At 44.3% G+C, this 25733-nt stretch overlaps 1 protein-coding gene across 1 annotated transcript in view; it reads right to left on the reverse strand.

The window, feature by feature from the left end:
* Window positions 1–15463, reverse strand: part of CFAP299 (cilia and flagella associated protein 299) — a 634310-nt gene extending 618847 nt beyond the window's left edge. The window contains exon 1 of the mRNA XM_068271140.1: window positions 15311–15463. Coding sequence (XP_068127241.1) covers window positions 15311–15421 — 111 coding nt within the window. The 5' untranslated portion in view covers window positions 15422–15463. The remainder of the gene's footprint in view (window positions 1–15310) is intronic.
* Window positions 15464–25733: the final 10270 nt, after the last annotated feature.

Raw genomic sequence — 25733 nt, forward strand, 5'->3', positions numbered from 1 at the left:
ATTTTTTGTAATAGATGTTTGGTATCTTTTAATAAGTGTGGCAATTGACCCACAATATTTTGAAGGAATATATCGATATACTCACCCACTCTTTGAGTGAGCGAACCCACCCCGCTGACAATAGGTCTGCCTGGGGGGTTCTCAATATTCTTGTGAATCTTAGGATTACAGTAAATTACTGGAATGCGTGGATTTGTGGGTAATAGATATTGAAATTCATTGGTGGAGATGATGGTCTCCTTCTCACCCCGCATCAGTATATCTTTTAACTTTAGTTTATATTCACATGTAGGGTCTTTTCTTAGTTTCTTATATGTTTGCTCATCCTTAAGTAATCTACACATTTCATTCCTGTACTGTAGGGAGTTCATCATAACCAGGCCCCCCCCCCCCCCCCTTTATCTGCTGGCTTCAGAACTAAGTCATTGTTTTCCACCAGTTCAAGGATTTGTTGGTTTATCTGTTTGGAGTTCCTGAATTTCTTTACATCCAATTTCTCCACATCTTGGAGTATTGCACGCTTAAATGTATCAATGGTATTTTCTTTAGAGGTATCTTGGGGGTTGAATAGGGATCTGTTTTTCAGGTTCGTGTGCACATATTCTTGTGGAATAGGATTAGCTCTATTGGTGGGGCCCTCACGATTCAGAAAATATTTTTTCTGTGTCAGTCTTCTAACATATTTATGGATGTCTACATACACCCCAAATGTATTGAGTTTACTAGGTGGTGCATAATTAAGTCCTTTGTCCAAGAGTCTTAGCTGTGGCTTAGTTAATTGAATACCACTTATATTGAATATGCCCCCCGTTTTTACTTCCTTCTTCTTTTGCTGCTCTCTCCTTCCCCCCCTAGATCCTCTCCTGTTCTTTTTTCGCCCCCCTCCCATTCTTCTTCCTGATACATATATGGATGTCTCCATCTGGGTCCCCGGTTCACCCCTAAAAAACGGTCATCATACTCGTTTAATTTCTCATATCTATTTGATGTTGGAATTCCATCATACTCATATTCATATTGCCCATTCCCTTGGTGGGGGGTCTCATCTCCTTTCCGTTGTCTTAAATTATAAAATCATTCACCAAATCTTCCTCGATTATGGGGATATTTCGGAGGAATTAATTTTTTGGGACTTCTACGTATTTTGGGTCTGCCGTTCAAGGGTGGTCCTCCCCATGCCCCGTGGGGTACCACCTTCATATTCTTCCCACTCACTTTCCACCTCTTCCTCCTGTATATATTCCTTATCTAATTCTACACCAATTTGTCTGTCCCGATTATCTCGGGCTTCGTTTGTTTGAGTATCGGGTGCAGTGTTGGCCCCCGTTTTTTCTGTTGGAGTAGCCCCTTCTAGTTGGTTTTTTGCTTTAGTATTTATGCCATTTTGCCACTTATAGGCCTTCTTTTGCTTATATTCCCCCCAATCATTAAGGAATCTTTTTTGTCTGATTTCTATAATTTCCTGTTCATTTTTTGTCAATTTACCTGTCAATTCCTCCATGTGTCTCTTATAACCCTCATTTTCTCTAAAAGGCTCCATGGCTACTTTTAACTGGTCAATCTCCCCTTCCAATCTATCCAATCTCGCTTGCTTCCTTTTTGCAAGGATCTTTAATAGATTTACCCCACTTTGATTCAAAAATTCACCCATTTCCTTATCATTTGCTTCATTATTTTCTCCATCCTGAATTAAGAGGTCCCACTTGTATCTTTTGGGAACTATATCTTCCTCAATATATCGTTTTAGGCTAGCATGCTCCCACCATGCCACCTGCTCCTTCAGCATAAGGTTGTGCAAGCATTTAAAATTTCCCTCAAGTGTTTCTATTCTAGCTTTAGTGGGTTCTTTGGAAAAAATGCCCGCTACATTTATGGCTGACCTATTTCTCAGGGCGAAAGCATCCATAATTTATACCTTGATTTTAAAATTGTAATGTAAATTACCACAGTGGGGAAACTCACACCACAATGATACTAAAATGATTAGTGGTTACAAACAAACATGTCACAGAGATATTGAATGTATTATAATGAATATTGGGGGCAGCACTCAAATGGGATAGTGGAAATATCCTTGCAATGAAATTATAATGGTGCAGAGTGCGCCCACCCACTCAACTTTCCAAATACTGGTTACTTGTTTTAAGCGTATATCCACAAAGTTCAGAGTCTTCGCTATCATAAATCCACAGATCAGTAATATATATGTAGACAGCGCTCCTCTTCTTACATCTCAACCTGCAGGATTAAGACCTGGACATAGTGCATTACTGTTAAACTTAACACACTGACACCCCAGTGCTTTATAGTGCTCCACACGTGCTCCACACTTAGTGCAACGATCCACACGGCCCCTACAGAAATGCAGGCTCACCAGATGTAATCCACCTCGTTTTTCAGGTGGGTCTCTCACATGAATCAATAAGCCAACGAACTAGCAGCTTCAGATCTCCAAAAGAGTTTAATCCAGATTCCTCTTAAAATCACAATAAAAACAACAAGGCCAACATAGCGTAAAACCATAAAACAATAGCTGCCAATGCCCTGCGCTAAGGTGCACTCACGTCATAAGGATGAATAATGCGCATATCAGGCCTCACGTAAGCCTTGCGGTGTCACCTCCAATGCGGTTTCGGCGTCCCGTCTCCGCTATGGCGCTTCCTCTCGTGTATAGGTTGTAGCCGGCTCGCGTTCCCCAACCTGCTCCCAGTGACGTCAGGCGCTCCAAGCTCCGCCTTACGCGTTTCGTCCGTCAAGGACTCATCAGAGGCTGACGTCACTGGAGCGTCCGACATCCTTTATACCAATTTCCTCTTACGCTGACTCCAACGCGACCCGTAGGTCGCGTGCGTGTACGTCATGTCGTTCTCATTGGCATGCGCTGGAGCGCATCGGCCATCCCGTCGTGCGTTTCAATTTAGTTTCCGTATCAGTGGGCCTTTGATCTTAGATACACCACATCACTGCTTCAATGGCGCCCTCTGCTGGACACCTACCTAACTATTTCTGCTTCATATTTAATACACATACAATCTATAAAACAGAATTTTAAATTTAAACTTTGGATTTTTGTACATACTCTTTATGCTTCCTTCTCAACTACTTGATCTATCTTCTATAGAATGGCTTATCTAATGATCAATGCCCCATCTGACTCTACATACATGGAGGTGACCCCCCTATTATTCACCTGCATTTCCCATTTTTTGTGGGTTTCCACCTGAGTGTCTACTTTACTAGGAGGGCATTTTTTGGGGGGCAGAGGAACCATAGGGGCACAGGGTAATTAGTCACAGGCCACAGGTTTCTCCCCCATGGGTGGCCATAGAAAATATGGCAAATATGGCACACTTGTAAATGGGGACCCTTTTGGGACATCTATGTAATTGTATGCTGTTTGAATAGGAGGCCATTGACGTCAGAGGGTCACTTAATGAGTAAGGGTATATATATGAACTAGGGGTGTATAAGTAAAGTAGACACTCAGGTGGAAACCCACAAAAAATGGGAAATGCAGGTGAATAATAGGGGGGTCACCTCCATGTATGTAGAGTCAGATGGGGCATTGATCATTAGATAAGCTATTCTATAGAAGATAGATCAAGTAGTTGAGAAGGAAGCATAAAGAGTATGTACAAAAATCCAAAGTTTAAATTTAAAATTCTGTTTTATAGATTGTATGTGTATTAAATATGAAGCAAAAATAGTTAGGTAGGTGTCCAGCAGAGGGCGCCATTGAAGCAGTGATGTGGTGTATCTAAGATCAAAGGCCCACTGATACGGAAACTAAATTGAAACGCACGACGGGATGGCCGATGCGCTCCAGCGCATGCCAATGAGAACGACATGACGTACACGCACGCGACCTACGGGTCGCGTTGGAGTCAGCGTAAGAGGAAATTGGTATAAAGGACGTCGGACGCTCCAGTGACGTCAGCCTCTGATGAGTCCTTGACGGACGAAACGCGTAAGGCGGAGCTTGGAGCGCCTGACGTCACTGGGAGCAGGTTGGGGAACGCGAGCCGGCTACAACCTATACACGAGAGGAAGCGCCATAGCGGAGACGGGACGCCGAAACCGCATTGGAGGTGACACCGCAAGGCTTACGTGAGGCCTGATATGCGCATTATTCATCCTTATGACGTGAGTGCACCTTAGCGCAGGGCATTGGCAGCTATTGTTTTATGGTTTTACGCTATGTTGGCCTTGTTGTTTTTATTGTGATTTTAAGAGGAATCTGGATTAAACTCTTTTGGTGATCTGAAGCTGCTAGTTCGTTGGCTTATTGATTCATGTGAGAGACCCACCTGAAAAATGAGGTGGATTACATCTGGTGAGCCTGCATTTCTGTAGGGGCCGTGTGGATCGTTGCACTAAGTGTGCAGCACGTGTGGAGCACTATAAAGCACTGGGGTGTCAGTGTGTTAAGTTTAACAGTAATGCACAATGTCCAGGTTTTAATCCTGCAGGTTGAGATGTAAGAAGAGGAGCGCTGTCTACATATATATTAATGGATAGTGTAGTGGTTGAGGGCTCTGCCTTTGACACAGGCAACCAGTGTTCGAGTCTCGGCTCTGCCCGTTCAAAGCGCCATCCTCTGTATTAACTTTTTTTGCTCCAAGTATTGGTAGGGGGAAGGGGATACCCCAGACCTTGAGGAATAGGCAGCTGTAAATTAATATAGCAGCGCCCTTCAATTAACTCGTTTAAAGTTACAGTAAGTTGCTACACTACACACTGTCATAGGAGGCAAGTGTAGATTTGTTTCTAAGTGAATGAAATACTTGCAATGTCTGTATGGTAATTCTGAAAACTAACTTTTCATAGTCTTAGTAAATTGACCTCTGAAACATTTTATTTACGTACATTATACAAATATTTGCCATATTTTAACTCTAAAAAGGAATTTGAGGTGTGAGACCTATGGAAGCTGCCATATTTTAAACAATACCAGTTGCCTGGCTGTCTTGCTGATCTTTCTAGTCAGTAGGGTCTAAATCACACACCTGAAACAGGCATGCAGCTGATCTTATGAGATTTGTCATAGACATCTGATGTCCATGCTTGTTCAGGGTCTATGGCTTAAAGTATTAGAGGCAGAGGATCAGCAGGACAGCCAGGCAATGTACATTGTATAAAAGGAAATAAACATGTCAGCCTCCATATCCCTCTCACCTCAGATTCCCTGCTGCAAATAGCAACAGCAAAAGTCACTACACATTATTTTGTGTATTCATACTAAAAACATTATTTTTGTACACTAAAAAATGACTTTCTATAAATATAAAATACAAAAATAAATAAATAAATAATAAAAAATAAATAATAAAAAACTATAACAAAAAAAAAAAAAAACTTATCATAAACTGAGATTTTAGTCATGTTCACATTAAAGCACCAATCATGATGTCTGTCATTTTTCATTTTCTTGCTTGCAAAAAAATAAAATACAATGAAACTGACAGCCCATGTAAATCAATGGGCTAATTTGCATACATTGTGATTTTCACACACATGAAAAAAAATGTCAACCTATTCAGTTTTTTTTAACATAATTTTACATTGACATAGTGTTGCACCAAAACACGCGTCTTTTCATGCGTATGAAAGAGTGTTGTATGTTTTGGAAACATGAGCAAGAATCCTTTACACAACAAGGCAAAACAAACTTGAATGCAACCTAACTAATAATCCAAACATTTACGTTACCCATTACTGCATGTGTATTGTACTATGCAGAGAAGTACAATTTTCATGTAAAACTATAAAGACTATGTGCATATGAAAGCTAAAAATGAAATAATACTGCCATCTAGTGTTTTAAATGATTATGCCCGAAAAGTTTACCTATTTAGTAAGCACCACAGGATTGAAAAAATGCACTACCCCAAAAGATGTGCCACGGCTAGCTCGGACACCACTGGAGTTCCAGCAAGTTCTGTTTTGCCATTACATCGGACTGGGGGCTGCACCGGCCAGTGTGGGGATTGTGGGTACTCTGTCATATACCGCAGGTGAGTTACTCGCTCCCATTGGCTCACACAAGTGTTACACTAGTTCCCCATCAGGTCAGCTTATATATAGCGGTAGGGGATTGGCTGATTTTGTTTCATAGCCTGTCATTGGTGCATTTGAATGTCTGGTGTGGTATTTAAACTGTTGTTTCAATGTACAACATGAGACTGTCCTAGCTTGATAAAGGAGCATGTCTATCACTCCGAAACGTTTCTTGTACTGTATGACAGTCTGCAAATAAATCTGTAAAAGAGCATTGGATGGTGCCAGCTTCAATTTCTTCTTCCTATATAGTAAGCAGAAACATAAACATTGAGATACTCGCTGCTGGCTTCTCAGATAGTCCAGCCGATCTCAGTGGGCCCTTGGATCAAATTGTTGATAGTATTCTTTTTAGCATTTATTAAAATGAAATGCACTTTTAATGAAGATCTATATAATGCATTAAAGAAGAACTCCAGTGTCCTAGAAAATCTCCCATATATTGCAAATCTTTCACTTTCAAATGTCTAAATGGTCTATCAAAATGAGGTATGAAGGCTAGTTCACAGTTGCAGTGCAGAATAATTCGGCATGTCAACTCACTTCCCATACAATACTATGGGCCTGTTCACAGTACTGTGTTGAAACTTATTGTGTTACTCTAACTTGTTGCATGCAGGACTTTTTTTATTTTTTTATTAAAGTCTATGTCCAGTCTCCTTGGCAGTTTATACTCATTATAACACGTGCACTATGTAACAGACCACTGTGAACCTAGCCTGAAAAATCGAAAGACTATCATGAATAGATTCTAGATAGCAGTAAACGTAAAATAATATTTTAGAATAAAAGAGTTGTTGCTGCACCTAGCATGAAAATGTTATAGACAGAAGCACTGCTACTGTGAGGGTATACTAAAATGGGACTGGCACTAAAAACTATAAAAAAATATAGGAAAGTATGCGCCCCAAACAGGGCCGGCGCTACCATTAAGGCAAAGGAGGCAGCTGCCCCAGGGCCCCAGAGCTTGTAGGGGCCCCCAGTGGCTACAAGAGGAAAAAAAATTTCAAATCGGCCTTATAGTTTTTGAGAAAATCGATTTTAAAGTTTCAAAGGAAAAAAAAAATACACATTTAAAAACCTGCCGACTTTAATGGTTAATAGCAAATCCACCTTAAATGCTAGAAACCCTAAATTTGCAGGATATGTTAAGGAGATCATTAGGAATAAGAGGAAAACACTATTTTTCAAAAAGACCTTATAGTTTTTGAGAAAATCGATTTTAAAGTTTAGAAGGAAAAAAGTATACTTTTAAATGCGGTAAATGTCACTTTTAGTAGCAAACCTAACGGTAGTGTAATTTTACATGCATCAAACGAAAGCGCAATAAATTTCCTGACAGGGTTTCCAGGGGGTCTATACACAGCCGCAGCGCTTTGGCCAGGGATCGCTATACAGCCGCAATATGGCTGTACGAAGATCCCTGGCATTTTTTCCTATTTTCCCAATTTTTTTTTTATGTTTAGAGTGTGGGAATTTAAAAAAAAAAAAAAAATTATGTGGGGTCCCCCCTCCTGAAACTTTTTAACCCCTTGTCCCCCATGCAGGCTGGGATAGCCAGAATGTGGAGCTCCGACCGATTGGGACTTCACACCCTGACTATACCAGCTGCAAAAAAGGTCCCCTAATGCCGATTTTTGTTCCAGGGTATATGTTGGGGGGGGCCCCAGGTTTATTTTGCCCTGGGGCCCCATTGCTGCTTAAACCGGCCCTGGCCCCAAACAACCTACCTGGGTTCCTTATGCCAGAGTCATTAATTGCATACTCAAGAAGCAATAATATCCCAAGATCATTTTCTTTCAAGTAAAATATCAAGTCTGAGCCAAATGAATCAGAATTTGTAATAGAAATGTATTCCATAATGTAAGGCAAACAAACTTCACTGTCAGTTCAGATTTGCAAAATTATCCAAATAATATTTGTGCTTATGTATATTCAGGGCTGTGGAGTATATTGTGAAATAAAGTATAATAAGGTATGAGAGTTGGAGGCTGGTCCTGAGTGATCACTCCTTGGACAACAGACACACTGTAGGATACCACCACATATTTTTATGGAAATGCATGGCCAGTTCCACTAGCCAAGTCTCATGCATGCAAAATGCTAGAACCTCTGTATGTACAGTACATCACTGTCACTTTCAAGCAAGATGGTACCAGGTTTGCAGGAACTGCCTGCTTTCAACTTTTACCCACAACAATATCCATACAACACAAAGGGCCTGATCCAATTCACTTTTTCTCCTAAATTTTATCCTGGGGATATTTTCACATCTTCAGTATAGAATACTTTTTAAGCCACCAGCAAACAAGAAAATTCTAATTACAATATAATATGTTTGAAAGTACTTTTTCACAATTAAAACCCGGCCACTCCACAGCCCGCAAGAGGACCATGATCTCTCTCCACCACTGCCCGGACTGCTCCACGCTGCCACAGCTGGAACTAGGGGATCAGAACATGCTGCCCGATTAGGAATCAGGCTGCTACACCGCCACTGTGGTCTCCAGCCCACGCATGTGGTAAAGCCTGTAGAAGCCTCAACCAACAGCCACTCCATCCTCACCAGAGGTACTCAGCCTACCCATGTGGTCCCCCACCAGCAGCCTGAACCGGCCCCACCAGTAGCTGCTACAGAGCCACCAGATGTCTCCAGCCCACCCACGTACCTCCCCCAGATGGACAGCCTGCATCGGCAGCCACTCCATCGCTGCTGGAGTTCTCCAGCCCAACCGTGTGGTCCTCCACTACCACCGCCGAAGTGCAGCTGCAGATCCCACACCGCAACCTCTGCCTTGGCACTCCCGTGCTCCATCTCCAGCTGCACCAGCCCCAGTCACTCAGAGAAGCAGGCAGCTGAGCTCCGCTGCAGCCATGTCACCGCTCCAGTCACGACCAGCAAGGAACCCACAGCAGCACCAGTACACACAGAATGGATACCCTTAAGGTGCGTACACACGTCCAACTTTTCTGACCAACTCTCGTTCAAACTTGTCTTTTGAACGATAAGTTGGGCATGTGTATGGGCAGTAAGCGTCTAGACGACCAACAGATAACGGGCGGTTTGCCCGATCCAACCTGCAGCTCAACTAACCAACTATCGTGCAAGTTGGCCACGTGTGTACAGTCGTTTGAACGACTTGTTGTTTGTTTGAATGTGGGGTATGGTGAGCGCACGGCATTAAAATGATTTGGTTGCTTAGCTGGTCAGCACACGTGTACGTAAAAATCGTGCAAACAACCAGTCATTCAAATGTTGGTCTGTTGGTCGTGCATTACGCTGGACGTGTGTACGTGTTTAGCAAATCAGTTGCTACATGAAAATGATCTGAGAGGGAAATGCACCTGCAAATTAACTCAGCCATATTGATAGATGTACTGCAAAGAAAACAATCTGGCATATTAAACTATCCAAGGGGAAGTGGATCTGAGGACAGGCTATGAAAGTCTCACTCCTTGCATTCTTAAAGGGAAATTTCACTTTTCCAAAGAATTCGGAATTTATGTTATTACTGAGTACCTGTAATGAAAAAAGTGCCCCATAGGGAGAATCCTCTGGAACTTAAATATGCTTCCCTCTTTCTCCTCTGCAGGCTTATTCCAGCTCTGGGACCCCCAAAAGAGAGCATGAAGACACTTGTCAGCAGCTCACAAAGGCATACTAACACTGTCCTGCTTGGTTTTCTTCAGAAAAAAGCCGGATAGAGTCCACGTTGCTGCACAGGCGTGCCCGATCGGATTCAGCTATTTCTGTTGGGGCCCAAGCATGTTGGTGCTAGTGCACAGGGAACCCACTCTGTAAGGTTCCCATCGCTGGAACGGGCTGGCTTATCAAAACATAACCTTTTAAGCCACCAGCAAGCAAGAAAATACTCAGAATAATTTTGACAGTACTTTTTCAATTGCAGAGTCCAGAAAAGTTATTTTAAACAGAAGATAAAAAAACTTATCACCTAGGAGAAAAAACGTAGAAGAAAAAGTGATTTGGATTGGGCCCATTGTTATTTGCACAGAAGTTTCTTTCCAGGAGAAATTCTGGTCATATGTAGACCCTCCCCCATTCGGAACAAGTATAACCATCCTGTACCTATATAAATAAGTACAGTCATGTGTGCTCTCCTACAATATGCACAGCCACTATATGCCCTCCCTTTAAGTTCAGCTCACTCAGGTTCAGGATGGGAAAGGGACAAAATGTAAAGCAAATCTAAAGTAAAAAAGTTTAACTTATCTAGGGCTTCTTGCAGCCCCATGGAGTCATCCTGTGTCCGTCCGAGTCCCTCCGGCATGCAGCAGTGACATGCGCAAAGCTGGCCGGCCGCACGCCTCCTCGCCGAGAGCGATCAGTATGTGCGTGGCCCAGGACCGTGCATGTGCCAAATGGCAGCGACCGGCCAGTTTTGGAGGAATTGCTGTTACTCAACGGAGGGATTAGGAATGACAGCAGGAGGCACAGGATGACTGCAGGAGGCTACAAGAAGCCCCAGGTAAGTTAAACTGATTTTTATTTTCACTTAAGTAACCCTTTAAAATAAATCTGAAGTGTTAAAAAAAAAATAGATGCCATAGTAAAGGTAAGCCTCATGTCCAATCCCGTGCCAGTATGCGTCATATACCATCGCATGACACATGCCAGGAGGGGTGCAAACATGTAAATCACACTGAAATTCTACTTTGATGTCTCACATGTACACTTTCCTGCTGTGTATATAAACTTAAACTACCCTTCCTTAGTTCATTACCTTAACCCCTTCCTTCTTAGTGCCTAACCTTAAAGCATAACTGAAGCGAGAGTGATATGGGGGCTGACATATTTATTTTCTTTTAAACAATGCAAGTTGCCTGGATGTCCCCTTGATTCTGTGCCTCTAATTGTAACCATAGACTCTGGACAAGCATGCAGAAAAGATGTTTCTTACTGAAGTATGACTGGATTAGCCACATGCTTGTTTCAAGTATGTGATTCAGACACTGCTGATGCCAGGAAGATTAGCAGGACTGCCAGACAATTGGTATTGCTTGAAAGGAAATAAATGTGACAATCACATGTCTCTTGCTTCAGGTGTCCTTTTATTCACCTTATCCTTGTGTTAGATCTGTGGCAGCCATTAATCCTTCCAACAGCGAACTGAGCATTACCCAGTTGTGGAGTCTAGGAGACTACAGGTCTAGGCCAGAGCAAGGCATGATTGACTTTGCAGCCTAGTTTCCACCGGGTCACCCCTAGGATAACTCAGCTAGTGGTCGGGAGAATGGTAACACCTAAGTGAGGAAAGTCCCAGTAGGCAGGTCAGGGCAGACTGCAGAAAGGCATAAATATTGTCCTGGCCAGAGATCAGGGCAGGTAGCAAACAGGTGTACACTGTATCCAAGCCAAGGGTTGAGGCAGGCAGCAAACAGAGGATTCAAGGTCACAAGCCGAAGTCAAACCAGGGGAGGGAGATCATGAATAGTTAGGCAGGCTGGGTCACAACTAGAGAATCAGCAGAAGCAGCAGATCGAAATACAAGATACACAGGAACCCACACTTTAGCTGTCAGAATAAACAGCACTTGTTACTGGACAGAGCTATCCTTTTATACTGTGCAATGGACAACTTGGCGCTTAATGCTGTACACTGTGCCAGCACAAACACCGAACCTCAACTATGTACGTGCAAGGCTCAACACTCCGCTGAAGTACACATACCCTAGCCACAGTCATTATACTGTGGTCAGCAACAAGGGCACGCATGGAGAATAGTGGGCACCATTGCAGGAGCAAGGTAACATGGGTAAGACACTTGGTGTCAAGGTAGGACAAATCAATAGGTAGGGTATTTCAATAGGAACACCTGCAAAAGAGCACCCCTGCTAGCAATATGATGACTTGGGATCCAGAAGCACCAAACCTCCAAGCGTAGCCACTTTAAGCACAGAAACGCTCTGCACCAGGCAATTGGTGCACAATGGCAGAAGGCAGCATTATACTTTGGAGAAACAGAAGAATAAAAATAATAAACAGGGTGTATCTAATAAATGTTATTCAATGTATTGGGAAGCCTTTGTGCCATTGGCACTTTTTCATAGTGTAGCAGTTGTGAAATGGAAGTGCATTTGGCACATTTCCAAGCTTTATACATGTGCATCTTTTATTGTTGCGCAGCTGAGCCTTTGAGACATAGAATATAACACTTAGCACATAATTTGCATCTGATTTGTATTCAAGGTATGTATTTAGCCCCAAGGGGCTGGGCATATCTCTGGAGTTTTCACTTCACTTGCAGCCTGTGAGCGCTGCCCATTGCTTGCTGGTCAGCAACTGTCAGCCTTGATCACCCTGTTCCCCTACACCATATTTGCTGGGCAGCCACTTTTACCTTTCTCCACCCCTCTCCTAGTTACATTTGTCACTCTTTTACCCTCACCCACCCTTGCTGGTAAGCCACTATCACCCTTCTCTCCTCCTCCACTGTTGCTCATAAACCGATATCACCCTTCGCCCCTTACCCCACCCCTGCTGATCACCCACAGTCACATCTATCCCCACCCCTGCTAGTCAGCCACTGTTACCTATTTCCCTTCACTCCACTCCTGCTGGTCATGTACTGTCAAATCTCTATCCTGACATCGCTCCTGCTAGTCAGCCACTGTCACCCTTCACTCCATTCCTGCTGGTCAACCTTTCCACTAACTTTACCCATACTGGCCCTCTACTATTACCCCCACCCCACCCTGCTGGTTAACTACTGTCACCCTTCTTTATTCATCCTACTCCTGCTGGTAATCTGCTGTCACTCTTCTGCCTTCACCCCACCCTTGATTGCCTCTACTGTCACCCATCTCCCTCGATGATGGTCATCTACTGTCACCCTTCTCCCCTCACCCAACTCCTTGCTGGCCAACCACTATCACCACTATAACCCTTCTTTCCTCACTCCACCTTTGCTTGTCATCCATTATATCGCTTCTCCCCTCACCCCAACAGTGCAGGTCAGCCACAATCTCCCTACTCTCAAAGGTCATCCGCTGGTACCCATACTCTTCCACCACAGCCTTCCAAAATAGATATTATGTAGAGTGACCAGACGTCTCGGATTGCCCGGGACGCGTCCCGGATTCGGGGTCCGCTGTCCCAGGCTGCATGAGGTCCCGGGAAACGTCCCGCTTTCAGCAGCGGGACGTCCCGGCCTCGGGACTCTGGCCACTCTATCCTCATGAACTGGCAGCGGCGTCTATAGACGCCGTGCCAGTTCATTGCCTGCAGCCCCACTCCAGCCTCCTTGGTCTTCCGGTGTCTGTTCCAACACCGGCAGGCGAGCAGGGCTATGGCAAGATGGCTGCCGAAGCCCTGTACTGGAGACTGTTTGTATCTCCAGTACAGGGCTTCGGGCGCCATCTTGCCGTAGCCCTGTCAGCGTGGGAGACGAGCAGGAGGAAGGTGGTCCCGGGAGCAGCTCGCCAGAGGCCGGAGACCTCTGCCAGGTGAGTAAATGCTTTCTTTTCCAGGTGAAATTTGCTCCCATTATGTTTCTTTTCTGGTGAAATGTTTGCCCGCATTGCGCTTTCTTTTGTGGTGAAATGTTTGCCCGCATTGCGTTTCTTTTCTGGTGAAATGTTTGCCCGCATTGCGTTTCTTTTCTGGTGAAATGTTTGCCCACATTGCGTTTTTTTTCTGGTGAAATGTTTGCCCGCATTGCGTTTCTTTTCTGGGGAAATGTTTGCCCGCATTGCGTTAATTTTCTGGGGAAATGTTTGCCCGCATTGCGTTAATTTTCTGGGGAAATGTTTGCTCGCATTGCGTTAATTTTCTGGTGAAATGTTTGCCCGCATTGCGTTAATTTTCTGGTGAAATGTTTGCCCGCATTGCGTTTCTTTTCTGGGGAAATGTTTGCCCGCATTGCGTTTCTTTTCTGGGGAAATGTTTGCCCGCATTGCGTTAATTTTCTGGTGAAATGTTTGCCCGCATTGCGTTTATTTTGTACTGACATGTTGCCCGCATTGCGTTTATTTTGTACTGACATGTTTGCCCGCATTGCGTTTATTTTGTACTGACATGTTTGCCCGCATTGCGTTTATTTTGTACTGGTCTGTTGCCCGCATTGCGTTTATTTTGTACTGACATGTTGCCCGCATTGCGTTTATTTTGTACTGACATGTTTGCCCGCATTGCGTTTATTTTGTACTGACATGTTGCCCGCATTGCATTTATTTTATACTGACATGTTGCCCGCATTGCGTTTATTTTGTGCTGACATGTTGCCCATTGCGTTTATTTTCTGGTGTCCGGGGTAACTGTTACTGCATTTATTATTTAATGGTCATAGATGGCTATGTTTGCTGCTTTGTGGTTACGGTATACTATTAGCATCACACAATATCTGCACACCCATGATGCAAAGTCTTGTTTGTCCACATCATGGCGTAAACACTGCTTTCGGTACTTATCCGTTAGCCGGGCGCATCCGGCAGGTGGCGCTAATTACTATTCCCCCTCCAGGCCGCCATGGATAATAGGGAAAGATGTAACTCTGGTGGAGTTTTGTCGCCACCTGCCGGATGCGCCCGGCTAACGGATAAGTACCCTGCTTTCTTATGCCTCGCTGTTACATCATTACGTTAGCTCCGCCCATACAATGTCATGGCCACGCCCATTTTTCGCGCGGGGCGCTCCTCAGTCCTCCCCACTTTTCGCCGCGGCGCGCTCCCCCCCTCCCTGTCCCAGGTTGCACCCACAAAAATCTGGTCACTCTATATTATGGGCAAGTAAAGGCATGCACAGTAAATGCGGAGGGGGGACACAATTGTCCGCAATTTTGGCCCACTCCCAGACTGTAAAAATAGGTTTCACAATTTTGTTTCCGTGTCCCTTGATCTCCAAAATGTAAATATTAGGTTGCCATCCTTGGTTATATTTGCCTGAGAACTAATTAACACATTGTGGAAAGCTCGTTGTTTTGCTTTACACTAGCACTGCTGTAGCATTGATGGATGTCTCTGACATTATTACCTGATGTGCACGTGACTGGCTGCTTCCCAGTCACCTGTGAGGGAACCATGGGCTCCTCTGTACTGTAATGCAGTAGAGGAGGGACTATCTACACCTTTATTCTGTACAAACCATCTGCACTACCGTCACATTTGATCCGACTTTTAAATCGTTCTTTTATTAAATGTAAAATGTTTCTGTTTACAGGTAAACTCGCAGGTTAGCGTGCAGCGCATCCCGTACAAGGTACTCCAGCAACCTGTTTGCCACGGCGGAATCTGCATACCTCCAGATAGTAGAGGTCCAATGAATTGATCTGCGAGTCCAGAAAGTCTTCGTAAGTGTTAAACTGAGTGATAATCCCATCCATAGCAGCGCCGCTTTCCTCTTCCTCCATCTTGCCGTATCCAAGTGTGTCGCGTCGGTAGCAACTGGGGGTGGCGCACGCGAGCTACGTCACGCAGCATTCAGAATAGCCAGCAACCAATCAAGCTAGATCAGTGCCGCCGCGCTGAGTTTGACAGTTCGGTTCTAGCAAAAGAAAGCGCCGATGTAATTACCGGATTGAGCTCTGTGTGGGTACGGGACATCCCCTAGATCTGGTGGCTCTTCTATTTTCTGGCCAAGCATTACTGGCTGGCTACTTCCAGTGCAGAAAGACCTCCCTGGTGTCTAAATTTAACCCCTCTCTGCCTCTAACCTTAGCTTTCTGCCCAACGTTAACCCCTTGCTGCCTGGTGCCTTAGTGCTCCTATACACAAGCTAACTTTGGGCAGTTTATCATTATGATCAATTTTACTGTCTTTCAGTCGGCCAATTGCACCTAGTGAAAAAGGGACCTAAGTACCAAACACGCGTGAAATGATTCTGTACAATTTGGTTAATGATTCTACAAAATGATCATTTGGAGCCACTAATGGACAGCAAACTCCTAACCAATTCGATCAGATTAACGGGATCGATCTGAAAATTGGATTAATTTCATTAATCTGATTAGATTACCATCAATAGTGGTCCCAAATGATCGTTTCCAATCATTCATATAACGAATCGTGCACAAATGATCAATTGGAAAATGTTATCATTTGTGGCCATCTTACATCGATTATGATTAGTCTTTTGCATATGCAATTCCTAAGGTGGCCACTTATGATACAATTTGCCGAATGATTGTTTGGGACAACTAATGGACAAAAATCGAACTAATCCGATCAGATTAAGGAAATTGATCTGATTTTTGGATCAGTCCCGTCAATCTGATTGAATAGGAGATTGTTGTCCATTAGTGGTCACAAAAGATCATTGATCTTTTGGTCACAAAAGATCATTGATCACATCAGGAGCAGGGCAATGCAGCAGGTGTAACGTGTGCCAGGAGCATGCCGGATGTAGCACTTGCTAAGTGGCACTTGCCACGTGTAAGGTGGCACTTGCCAAGTGACACTTGGCAAGTGGCACGTGACACTTGGCAAGCGATACGTGCCAAGTGACACTTGGCAAGTGCCGAGTGATACTTGGAAAGTGCCGAGTGACAGTCATGCAGCAGAGGAGAAGACACTAGTGCACACTAACTGTCACACTGGCACTGCTCACAGCCAGGGGCGGACTGGCCCGGGGGGACGGGTGCCGGTTTCCCCCCGGGCCGTCGTCTCAATAAACAATCAGGGCCGCCAGCTAAGTGTAGGAACGAAAATAGAATTTCAGCCCCGCCCCCAGCTCTCTCTTACCAGCCACAAATTGCAGGGCATTGGCTCAGCACTTTCTCCTCTCGGTGTGCTGCTTCCTCATTGGCTGCAGGTGATGCACTCCACACCCGGAAGAGAAGCTGAATCAAAGCAAACACACTGCAGACACATGTAGCAGCCAGCTAGATAGCATGCAATGAGCCCGGCCAGCCCACTGTAAGTTTCTCTTTTTCTGTCAGTGAATGTGGGTCAGGACTCCCTCCTTGGATTACTAGCAATGTCATGCTTATTTTTTAATTGCAAAATAGCTAGGAATTGTTAAAAAGAAAGTATTCCTTGCAGCCTTGGAAACGATCCGACCTCCTATCAATGCAGGCTGGTACAGCTACTACTGGGTGCCTGGGCTGCTGCAGGAAGCTGGATGGCATAATACTATGTAATGTCAGGTTGCAGGGACACAGACTGCTCAGCTGGCTTGCAGTCAAAGTGTCCGTGTCTCCACCTGAACTGCTCACCCTGCACTGTGGTTTTCACTTGTACTGGGCTCCCTCCCCCACAGATAAGGAACGGACATATGCCTGTCACTGGCACTTGGCAAGGCTGCATGTCTGTGAGATGAGACTGGTGGGGATGAGTTTAGCACAGTGGAAATTATCCCTAACCTCTCCATCTGATTCTTAGAACACTAGTATCAACAGGAGCAGAAAAATGATAAGCAAGCCTGGCCCTGGAGCACTAGGCCCTAAGGTATGATGGAAACTATGGGGGAAGGGGGGAGGGTTTATAGTGAAGGGAGCTGCCAGAGCCAAGTGACCAAAAGACACACAAATACTAAGGTGCCCATACAGATTCAACTAAGAGACAGATCTCTCTCTAATTAGACCCATACACTATTGGCAGATTCCCAATCCTATTTCAGCATTAAATCTTTCAGGAAATGGTCTCTAGACACTGACACTGGCTGCTGCCCCCCCCCCCCCCCCCAAATGTTAAGGTGGCCACTAACAGTCCAATTTCTAGCGAAAAATCGTTCAAGCGATCAGAAATTATGATCGTATTAGTTGTAAATAATCTCCATTGGTGGACACAATCGATTATGAACGAGTGAAAAAAATGTCGCCCGAATGAATTTTTGTCAAACCAAAATTTGGATTTTCTTGTTGGTTGTGATAGATAGGAAGCAAAGATTGCTTCGTTGATGGTGTAGTGAACGATGTATTACAATATTTCACTTCCGATCAGAATTTCTGATCGCTCGAACGATTTTTCGCTAGAAATTGGACCGTTAAAGGCCACCCTAGATTCCTCTTCCCCGTGCACGTAACTACGTTACCTGTCTACTGCCCCGAATGTCCTTTACACTTCTGCATTGGCATCCCACATAGCTGCCGGCATTATAACGACATGGGGGGCGTGTGTGACATCACACATGCGTCCCACATACTATATGCTGGTTGTCACATGGGACGTGAATGCGTAAGTACAGCAGACATTCGGCAGACTCCTGGTGGCAGGGGATAGGTAAAGTATGTACATGCATAGGCACCAGACGGACATATAACATTTGGAAGGACAGCAGCTAGGGAATCCATTGCAATCATTGGCAATTTTGCGTGCTGTTACAGCCACGCACCCAATTGTCCATGTTAACCCGAGATTTCTAAGCATGTCCAATCAAAACATTGGACTCATTTCAGCATGACATTGGTCGAATAGTCAATTGGGCATGGATCAGCTGATTTTGGCACGGGCTCTGAGAGCCGAGCGCCGAAACTAGGCGCCCCATAGCAGCAATGCTATGCTGCGTGCCCTGTGTAGCGGTAATTTGGGGCTCTGGCAGCTGCCAGACCCCACATTACATCTTCCGAGTTGCGACAACTCGGAGGAAGAATAGTATTTAACGCCGCCTCGAGTTTAGCGGCAGCGGTGAGAGCCGACATTCGGCTCTCTCGTGCCGAACTGAGCGGCGCCGAATTAATATGCAACCAATTGGGTATGCTTGTTCCAGCACCGATTTTCATCCATTCGATGATAATAATCGAATCGCACAATCTACAGATGTATGGCCAAAATGTATCGCTGAAGTACTGATGCACAATTCAGCGAGCATTCATTGATTGCAATTTAAAGCGTGAAGTGAACAAAATAAAAAAAAAGTCAAAAACCTATGGAGAGGGAAAGTTCTGTAATCAATACCTACCACACACAGAACATCAATTTTCAATACATTCCAGCAGGGAATCTATTAAAAACAGATAAACTGCAGTATTGTACTGTTCAATTTGGTGCAGCACTTTTAGCCACAGATCTACCACTGCTTCTGGACCGTGCCTAATTAATTTAGCCTAGATTTTCTGTCCTGTCTGTTGGACACTTTTTCAATCGTTTCTGTGTCATAATCAATCGAAATGTGATCGTTCAGACATTTTAAGGGGATTGATTCCTAAAAAAATCTGTGTGTGCGGGCACCATGAAGCGCATCAGAACTTTAATGTATTACTGTTTTACGTTAATATGTGCATTTGGGCTGGGGCTGTCATGACAGGGCCTCTAGGCTGCGGTTTCCCCCCAGGCCAAAAGGTCCCAGTCCTCCCCTGCTCACAGCACAGCAGTTCTGTAGAAAGCTAACAGTGGTACTACTACTCTAACAACTACTAGCACTGACTGCTGTACTAAAGTACTAACTACACAATAAAAAAATAATCCTATCCTCTAATCCAGGCATGTCAACCCGGTCCTACGAGGGCCGAGATCCTCACACATTTTTGATACAGCTCAAATGAATTAATGGGTCTGAATCAGGAAAGGTGTGGTCCATCAGGTAGGAATACATTTAAGTTAGGGAGGGTAGAGATGAGCAGCATGTTTCTTGTGCCTTTAGGTATGTGAGAAGCACATAGTGGGGAGCAGTAGTAAGATAAAATGGGTATCCAATGTCCTATTGGATACCCATTTTATAAGGGTTTCAGAGGAATATACCATTGTTTAGGTCTAGTGGCAGTGGACCAGATTTATCAAAACAATACCGACAGTTTTTTCTTCTTAAACTGTTCTTACCAGCGGGGGGACTGTTCTGCATGATAATAAACTTCTCAAATCCTAGGTAATAGTGGCAGTTTAGCGTGGATTTCTAGAGCAGCACTACAGTTAAGAAAAGTGAAAATCTATCCCTAAACTGTCACAGATTAAGAACTGCTTAATAGTGCAGCATGATTTGTGAAGAGCTCCTCCCCCCTGCTGCCAGGTGTCCTGTGAAGCTGTTCTGTGCTTAACCCTTCCAGTGCTGGGCAATAATGCAATACAGCAAATGTATTGGTTACCTCAGCAACAGCAATTTACCTCACACACTGCACTGTTTGAAAAACCTTCTGTAACGATCGTTGTCAGCACACAGAGAGAATCTGATTATTGGTGATCTGCAGTATCCCCAAGAATACAGATATATACCTGATTATTGATGATCTGCAGAATCACCGATAATCCAAGTATAACTAACCTCTGGACACCTATAAAGTGTGAGTGTTTGGTGCAACAGTAATGACTTTGAGTTGGACCACCCGAGGAGCAGGTGGTCTTTGACAGTATGGCGATACCGCCCTCTGAGAAGTGCACAAACCTTCCAGCAGCCTGGGACCTCCAAAGGGGTGGAGCCTCAGGCTGAAAGTAGGAAGGACCTGACTGAGTGACACCTGAAAGGTGGATGTCACTAGTAGGTCTGGAGACTATCTCTAAAAGGAGAGAGATAGCTCTCAAGGTCGGGCAAGCCAGGTCGGCAACAGATATCAAACAATGCCTAGTCTTGGGTGTGAGGTCCGTGGTCTCAACACCCTGGAACTAGTCTGAAGTATAATATGATGGTACACAGTATCCCTAGTCTTGGGTGTGAGGTCCGTGGTCTCGACACCCTGGAACTAGTCTGGAGTATAACACAAAGATAACACGGAGTCCCTAATCTTGGGTGTGAGGTCCGTGGTCTCAACACCCTGGAACTAGTCTGAAGTATAACACAATGATAACACAGAGTTCGTAATCTTGGGTGTGAGGTCCGTGGTCTCAACACCCTGGAACTAGTCTGAAGTATAACACAATGATAACACAGAGTTCCTAATCTTGGGTGTGAGGTCCGTGGTCTCAACACCCTGGAACTAGTCTGAAGTATAACACAGAGTTCCTAATCTTGGGTGTGAGGTCCATGGTCTCAACACCCTGGAACTAGTCTGAAGTATAACACAATGATAACACAGAGTTCCTAATCTTGGGTGTGAGGTCCGTGGTCTCAATACCCTGGAACTAGTCTGAAGTATAACACAATGATAACACAGAAGTAATCTGGCTCAGTGTGAATTCCCAGGTCCTCCTGGTTCTAACACACTGTAGGATCTGACTTTCACGTAAGTGTTCGCAACGGCAGACAACCTGAGACTGACTAGCAGTAACTATATATTTTTTTTAACCCAAGAACAAGTTTATTGAAGAACCGGATGTACATACAGCATTGCCGGTGGAGGCAAAAGAGAAGCATAGTGTACAGAGTATTGACATACTTAACAGTTTTCCATAAGAACACTGGTATGAATTTTTCCAAGGTATTAGAGACATAGATGTGGGGGTATGAAAACATTCACAAATCAAAGGAAATAGACAGACAGAACTGACTGTATGTATTGTATAGGCAGTTATATGTGTATGTATTAGAGGGGGTAGGGAAGGAATAATATTTATTTCTCTATCCAGCGATCCCAGATCAGGTTAAACTTAGAGGGTATTTTCCTATGGAGATATACGAGTTTCTTGTACGGAAGTGCACGATTCACCCTTGAGATCCAGCTTTGTTGAGTAGGGGTTTCAGAGGAGAGCCATTTAAGTGCAATTTCTTGACGAGCTTGAAAGAGGGTTTGTGTAACAAAAAGCTTGGTATTATTGTCAAGCTCCTCGTCAGTTATGAGGCCGAGCAGGCACATTGCCGGATCCAATCTTACAGAGCATCCCATCTTATCATGCAGGAATTGGACAATCTGCTTTCAAAAGGCGTTAATGGGGGGACATTCCCAAATCAAATGGTAGAATGTAGGAGAGAGAAAGGAGCATTTAGGACAATTGAGTGATGTTGCATGTTTAAATTTGAGGATTCTAGCCGGGGTAAGATATGCCTGGTGTAAGATATATAGCTGGGTTAATCTTTCTCTAATTGAGGGAGAAACCAACCTAACTGCATGAAGTATATCATCCCAATCATCTTTCTCTATCGTAAGGCCACATTCAATCCATTTTTCCCTAGAGGGAGTGTTAAATACATCTGTTTTATATTGTAGTATAATTGAATATAAGTTGCCTATCATATGTTTAGATTGGCCATTTTGGATAGCATTAAGGATATCCGAGGTGTGTAGCTGAGGCGAAGATGACCGGAACTGTGCTTTATAGGCGTGTAAGAGCTGGAGGTATCTGAAGAGGTATGTGGGAGGTAGGGAAAATTTACTGGCTAAATGAGGGAAGGAAGCAAATTGCCCGTTTTCATGCAGTTGGCCCAAAAAAACAATACCTTTTGAGATCCACAGGTGGGGATCAGGAATGGAGGCAAACTGGGAGAGGTTAGGGTTATTCCAAATTGGGGTATGATATTCCAACTTGGAGTATGAGAAGTACTTGAGGACCCAGCGCCATACTTTAATTGCCTGATCGAGCAATGTATTAGCTTGTTTACCATGTGTGACTGTCCCCCGGAGGAGGTCAAGAGCAAGCGAGGTTCCCCGAGGATCCATACTGTAACCATATAATTCAGGGTTGTATGCTGTATCAGAGGTAAACCAAACCGCCAGCTGGTGAAGTTGCGCAGCTACATAGTATTTCTCGAAGGAAGGGAGTGCTATCCCACCTTCCCCATTAGGATTTTGTAGAAGTGTATATCTAAGTTTTGCTCGGCCATTGGCCCAGACTAGGCTGAGTATTAACGATCGGAGTTTTTTAAAGAAGTGCTGGGTAAGGTATATTGGGGAATGATGGACAATATATAGGATTTTGGGTAAAAGGATCATCGTTACCAAATTAGCTCTCCCAGCAACTGATAGAGGCAGCTTGGTCCAGACTTTGCTTTTGTTTTGTACCAGCTGGAGAAGTGGATACACCTCATTTTGTATGTACGCCTTAGGGTCAAGTTGTACAGTTACTCCGAGATATTTGAACGAAGAAACTATTTTTAAGGGACAGGAGTTGTTTAGGGAATTTGTGGGTTCGTCTATTAAAAGAACTACGGATTTGTCTTTATTGAGTTGCAGGCCAGAGTAATACCCAGATTCTTGGATTATTTCTAAGGCTAAGGGGAGGGAAATATTTGTGTCAGCCAAGTAGAGGATCGTATCGTCCGCGTACATGGATACTTTTTCATGGGTGTGCTCGGTCTTGAGTCCCATTATGCCTGGATGCATTCTAATGCGAGAGGCTAAGGGCTCTGACGCTAAAGCGTATAAGAGGGGAGATAGAGGGCAACCCTGGCGGGTGCCTCTTTCTAGTTTAAACTGTTCAGATATCCAGGAGTTTGTGCATACACGTGCTGATGGGGCAGTATATAGAAGCTGAACCCATCTCACAAATTTATCACCAAATCCAAATCTAGCTAATACCGCCTGCAGATAAGGCCACTCGACGGTATCAAAGGCTTTGGCCATATCAAGGGAAGCCACTGCCCTAGAGCCTTGATTCAGATGGGAGCATTGAAGATTGGCCATTAATCTGCGGATGTTTATAGATGTATTTTTTCCTGGCATAAAACCAGTCTGGTCTGGATGTATTAGGTCAAGTATTACATTATTCAGCCTAATGGCCAAAGCTTTGGCAAGAATTTTAATGTCAACAGGAAGGAGGGAAATGGGCCTATATGACTCACACATCAGCGGGTCCTTGCCTGGTTTTGGGAATACTACGATTAATGCATTACGCATGGATGATGGTAGTTCACCTTTTTCGAGAGCAGCATCATATGTTTCCAGCAGTACAGGAGCAAGCTCTTCAGAGAATCTTTTGTACACTTCGACGGGCAAGCCGTCTAGGCCTGGGGCCTTTTTGTTAGGGAAGCTGGCTATAGACATTTCGATCTCAGCTACTGAGAATGGTTCGTCTAATTGGTTACGCTGTTCTGGGGTTAGTCTGGGAAGGGATAGCTCTGAGAGGTAGATCTCTGAGTCTGCCTGGGTAGCTAGGGATTTGGATTTATAGAGGTTCTCGTAGAAGCAGTAACTATATATAGAGCGGCACTCTCTGGCGCCACCCATCAGTGATCAACCAATAGTCACTTGCTCTGAAGTCAGCTGACCAACCTGGTCAGCTGATCCCTCCTCGGTTGTCATAAAGGTTCTGCCTCTCAGCGCGCGCGCACGTATTCCTCAACCTGTGTGAACTAACAGACCCAGCCACACCAGACGCACGCTGCTGCGTGCAAACCGCCGAGTTGGACGCGGAATCAGCCGCCTTGCTGCCAGTACACGCGGCGGCTTTTCTGCGTTCTATTACACCTTCCTAACGCCTCCTATTCCTGACAGTTTAAGAAGGAATCTGCACTATTTAGGGATTTCTTAAGATGTCTGAGACAGTTCTGCACGGATTTCTAAAAACCTACCAATATTTTGTCTGAGGCCCAGTGCACACCAAAAACCTCTACAGTATATACACTACACTAGCTGACTAAACTATAACAATGAAATCACTATCTAACTATAAATGAGTACAATCAATGTGTGTAGAATGTGTTCAGGAGGTAAAACCCTAGGTTTAACAGTTGAAAAGCACTTGCTAAGACACGCAGGAGCACTAGAGATGCTCTCAGTAGCGCTCAGTCACACAGCAAGGACGGGCTTTCTAAGATGGCCGCCGCCTTATGTAGAGGAGGGGAGGGCCAGGCTCCCCTCCTCTGATTGGTTGCTAGGGCCTCGGCTGGGGGCCTTCTGATTAGCCCGATGACGTCATCCCCTGGATACCGAAGGCGAATTCGTGATCACGCGTAATCACGGCCGAATTCGAGAGCGCCTATTCGGGTACATTCGAATTCGGCAGCAGCATAGCTCTTCGAATTCGAATTCAGCAACCATAAAAATCTACCCGTGATCACGGGTAAATTCGAATTCGCGATGCCTGGCGAGCACCACTGGTTGTTGCATTGTTGAAAAAAACTGTTTACAGCTACTTCCAAAAGGTAACTACATTCATATACAAACATTTTACTTTTTACTATGTAATTAATGTAAAAGTGCTAATCCAGACCAAGAATGGATTCACAATGTACTAATAATGATTACACAATTTGCTGAAAGATGTGAAAGGGAAAATAATTTCTCTACTAATACTTTTTCAATGCACTTTCCCTTTAACCAAGTAACATAGCATTTCAGTAGTCATCACGTTGAGCTTGTACCACCCAACATGGCTGAAGACGCAAATTATTATTTGCCTTCCTGTTCAGATTAGTCGTAGAGTGCAGTTTTACACAATCAGAACCAAACAATCAGTTGCGTTGCCAGGCCTCTGTGGCTGCTTGACGACACTGAGGCCACTAACATGGTTGCATCCGCTACTGAACAAAAATCACCATCTCGAACACTGATGTGTAACTGAAAAGTCCACACAACTGCATCAGTGGACTCAGTCCATGAAAGTAGCTGGGGGCGGTGGCCAGAAGGATAGAAACAAGAGCGCGTGGCAAGAGTAAAGCTCAAGGTGCCGTTACTATACACGTTTCACACAAACAGCCCTGTAAATATACGACATTAAGCAAATATCATGGCACTATGCCAATTCCACATTATTCTATAGTAACACATGTAAAACACAACCCCACAAAATACGTCACACACATTTTTAAAATGTATACTTTCTGAACGTGCATGACATGTCCCTCAGGATGTCCACACAGACACTGTAATAGAACACAATCTTTGTCCCAGCCACAATAACTGAAAAATAACATCTGTTTGCACTTTGCAAAACACAGTGCAAAAAATTACACCACTATTTTATGTAAAAAAAAAATTAAAA

This window comes from Hyperolius riggenbachi, chromosome 1, assembly GCF_040937935.1.
Source record: "Hyperolius riggenbachi isolate aHypRig1 chromosome 1, aHypRig1.pri, whole genome shotgun sequence".
Taxonomy (NCBI): domain Eukaryota; kingdom Metazoa; phylum Chordata; class Amphibia; order Anura; family Hyperoliidae; genus Hyperolius; species Hyperolius riggenbachi.